Source organism: Haliaeetus leucocephalus, unplaced genomic scaffold (assembly GCF_000737465.1).
Source record: "Haliaeetus leucocephalus isolate CR32 unplaced genomic scaffold, Haliaeetus_leucocephalus-4.0 Scaffold484, whole genome shotgun sequence".
NCBI lineage: Eukaryota > Metazoa > Chordata > Aves > Accipitriformes > Accipitridae > Haliaeetus > Haliaeetus leucocephalus.
In genome coordinates this window covers 2,159,829-2,163,683 of record NW_010972920.1, presented here as the reverse complement: position 1 = coordinate 2,163,683, position 3,855 = coordinate 2,159,829, and the positions used below count along the sequence as shown (strand labels likewise).

Below are 3,855 nucleotides of genomic sequence, written 5' to 3'. Positions count from 1 at the left end.
TTTTTTTTTTTAAAGTAGCCAATTCTAGAAATTCAGAGGCATCTGCTGCAGTTCAGCCAATTAGAATGTATTATGTAAAAAAAAAAAGTCTTGCGTGAATAGCATATTTTTTGTATTTAATATCTGGCAGTAGAAAACACTTTTACAGAATAGTTTCTAGGCATGTAATAAAAGCTTGGAGATCATGATTTGCCTGACAGCTGTATGAACACATTGTTTAATTATACAACACTTGAAAATAACAACATTGAAGATATGTATGCAGTGTTTGGGATTTAGTATCCCTATGCTGTTTATATTTGCAGCTTTTTAATTGTTTTTTTTCTTCAAAAAGATGTGGGACCAGATGTTGATGTGTGTTTACACTCTTGAAGTAAGGGCACATTGAAATGCTAAACAAAAGTTGCCATGTTGTACAAATGGAATCTCCATCCAGTGAATGTGTTTATAAAATAGTGCATTTCTTGGGAGGAAGGGGGAGGACACCCCCTCGCCCTCCCCAAAGAAAACACAGAGAAATGAACCCTGAACAAACCCCGCGCTGCTCTAGACCCACATTACAGACGGACTCTGTTCTGTGTCACGAGCGCTTTGAGACAAAAACTTTGAGCTTTGTTGTCACTGGGAGCAGAAGGTGCTGGTGGGCTTAAACCAGGCTGGGCTGCCAGCGCTGGCTGAGGCCTTCCACTATAATAGGGTCCTGAAATTCTGTGGTTTGTGGTGTTTTTCAGCTACCAGCGTATTAGACCTTGTCAGTGATTCGGGTGGTAACTTCAGGAGGTCATCTACCTCGAGACAGGATGGGGCAAACTCTGCTAAGTTCATCAAGTTTGGCCACCGTTGCCAATCTTGACAGTGTTTAGATCGTGTGGATACATGATGTTCGCAGAAATAGTTTTTCAAGCCTTTCAAATTCAAGTCAGGGATACAAGTTAATCATGCAAATAGAAAATAAAAATGCCACATTCTGCTGTTGCAGGTAGCTGAATGGTAGCTGAAGGGAGAAGACAGGTTTCAAGGGGCAGGTGGCCCATCTGCAAGTATCAAGTTTCTTTTACTGCTTACTATGCAATGTAGAGCTTTGAACTTTTGCTTTTACTTCAAGATATAGAGGAGCACTGTCCTTACTCAGTATTTAGGAACTGAACACTCTCCCAGTGTCCCTGACACTCATTTAACAGGTAAGGATACCTATTTGCTGCTATGGACTTTACTTACCTTTCGGATTGTTCCTTTCTGTTTCTCGCCCCCCCCCCCTTTCTCTTGAATCACCAAACACAATTTTACTATAAACCCATCCTTTTTGGATAGTTGTTCTTTTCCTTGCTACCCTCTCCCCCCTTCCTACCTGCCAGAGTGCTGTATTACTGTATATAAACTGCCCCCTTTTAGTTGGACTATTTAAAAAGCTGCAGCACGAACACAGACTCCTTGCTTTTCTTTCACTGAAAGATTCCCTGTTACACTGAATCTTGTTTCCTTCACTGCTGATGTATCAGTTGTCTTTTTTCCAAAATGCACTACTAAAACCACTAGCAGTTTAATGAATGCCTGTCATCTTTTCCTGGATATCTTCTCTTTTAAGATGAGACTAACGTTGGTTATTTTAAGGGTTAAACCTTTTTATTTTCCTGCTTTTCTTACAATTTCCTCTTGCCAGGTTAAGATTGCAGTCTAGGTAAATATCAAATTATGTTTTTGTTTGAAGAACCAATTCCCTAAATTGTTCATAGAGTATTGTATTTTTAGGGGAAATTAATTTTTATAGCCACTAAACTATACTCATTATTTTTGTACATTTGCAACTTCTGACATTTTTCAGAGACATGTCGCGGAGGGAACACTTATTTTCATGGCTGTTTTACTACTTCGGTATGCTGTGGTTGTGTTGCTTACTACCTAGAAGCACATACCTTGATGTGCAATGGAAGAGAGAGAAGAATGCAATAAAAGTGAATGAGGTTTCAATAAAAGGCCATTTTTGAAGGAAAAAAAAAAGATATTATGAAAGCAACACTAACCTTTCCTCCTTCTTTAGAATCCTAAAATGTATGGGAGAAAATGCGGTGTAAAATAGAAAATGCAAGATGAGAACCCTTACTGTAAGCTAACTGTGCCAATATCGCTTCAGTTTGTAGTCACTTGATTGGTATTTTAGTTTTAAATGAGAACAGCTTTTGATGAAAAAAAAAAAAGTTGAATGTCTGAAAATCTGCAACATGTTTATTTGAGAGTTGTAAATAATGTATACAGATTGTTGTATGTGATGGACAAAATATTTAAATTCTAGGTTTTTTTTCAATAAGAAACTGAAGGCTGTTTATAAGAGAAAATAAATAGCTATGTTTGACCATGATTGTCTTTATTTCCTTATTGAACTTGTTTCTAAATTATCTTCTACTTGTAGATAGATTTTTTCCTGTATATTGTACACATACGCAAATTACACATACAAATTAGATTTTTGTAATTGCCTTGTCTGAATTTGTGAATATTTGTATTGCAGGCAGACACAATAGCAATAAAACAACCTGATACCCTTTTCATTTCCTTGTTTCATGACCTGAATTTAACCAGTATGGACGGAGCTCGGTGTGGGACGTCCGATAACAAGTTTAGTATCGCATTAACTGCGTCTCAGTGCCGATCCCCGGGGCGGTTTTGAAAGCTTTGCTGCGAGGAGGGTGTCCTGTCGAAGCCGTAAGCGCTCTGCTGTCTCAGGTCACCAGCTTCACACAAAATACAGACTCCGCTTTTGGCTGTGCTTGGCAGCACAGGTGCCTTTTTCTATTTTTTAAATTTCTTTCTCCTAAAAGCCACTTGTGACTCCGACAGCTGCAGCACTCCAGGTTTCCTACCCTCCCATCCGCATCCGATTGTCTCCTCCGCCTTCTCCTCTCACACCCGCAACTCCGAAGCATCCCGTCCCTCGGTGAGTCACCCCTCGCATGCAGCTGGAAAGCGGTTTGTGCCCTCAGGTCAAAAAGGCGGTTAAAAATCTTGCTTTTCCTTCAATCCCCACAAATCTGGGCTTGGGGGGTGTGGGTGAGGGACCGTGCGGAGACAATCTCTGGGACAGCATTCCCCGCTTGCGGCCATCGTATGCGGTTTTACACAAGAGGAGGGTGCGTTGGTTCACAATGGCCTCGCTGCCTGTGCCCCTTTCATAGATTTAAGGATTTTTCCCGTTTAACTCGGTCCTTCGGGAACCAAAACGGTCTTACGCTGCGACGGTATTGTGGGAAACGCGTGGTCGAGTGTGGGTTCGGTGGCTGTTGCGGGCTTTTCAGCAACAACCCTCCCACTAAGTGGCCATGCACTAATTCAAACGCGATCTCCGTGTCACTTCTGAGAGTCTTCTGGAAGAATTTTAAGGTAAACGGGTCCCCTGTGTCCCGCCTGCGTGTCGTCGTTGGGGGGGAAGCCTCCCCTTTGGGCCGAGAACCGAGCAACTCGTGGCAGGGGTGGCCGCCCGCCCATCGATGCCATCTCCTGCCGCAGCTCTGCCTGGCTCCGCAGCGCCGGGCTCGACCGCCCGCCCTGCCGGCGGCGGGAGGCGGGGGGCCTCTGCTCGCCTTTCCTCTCCTTCTTGGCCCTGGCGGCCGCCCGTAGGCGGTGCCGCGGGCGCCAAATTCGAAGGGGGGGGACGGGCAGACGGCGGTTAATTCCGTTGCGGCCGTTAAGCGGGCGGCCTGGTCGTCCCCGTCGTTCCCGCTCTCCTCCGGCAGAGCCGTCGCTCGTTCTCCGCCATGGCCACCCCTCCCAAGCGCGGGCGGCTGGAGGGCGGCAGGATCAAGAAGATCGCCGTCGAGGGCAACATTGGTGAGCGGCGGGCCCGGCGCCTCACCGGGGCCG

At 44.9% G+C, this 3,855-nt stretch overlaps 1 protein-coding gene across 1 annotated transcript in view; it reads left to right on the top strand.

Annotated features, from left to right (window-relative positions):
• The first annotated feature begins 3,544 nt into the window (after positions 1-3,544).
• Positions 3,545-3,855, top strand: part of DCK (deoxycytidine kinase) — a 12,493-nt gene continuing 12,182 nt past the window's right edge. The window contains exon 1 of the mRNA XM_010575496.1: positions 3,545-3,822. Within this exon, the coding sequence (XP_010573798.1) occupies positions 3,750-3,822 (73 nt within the window). The 5' untranslated portion in view covers positions 3,545-3,749. The remainder of the gene's footprint in view (positions 3,823-3,855) is intronic.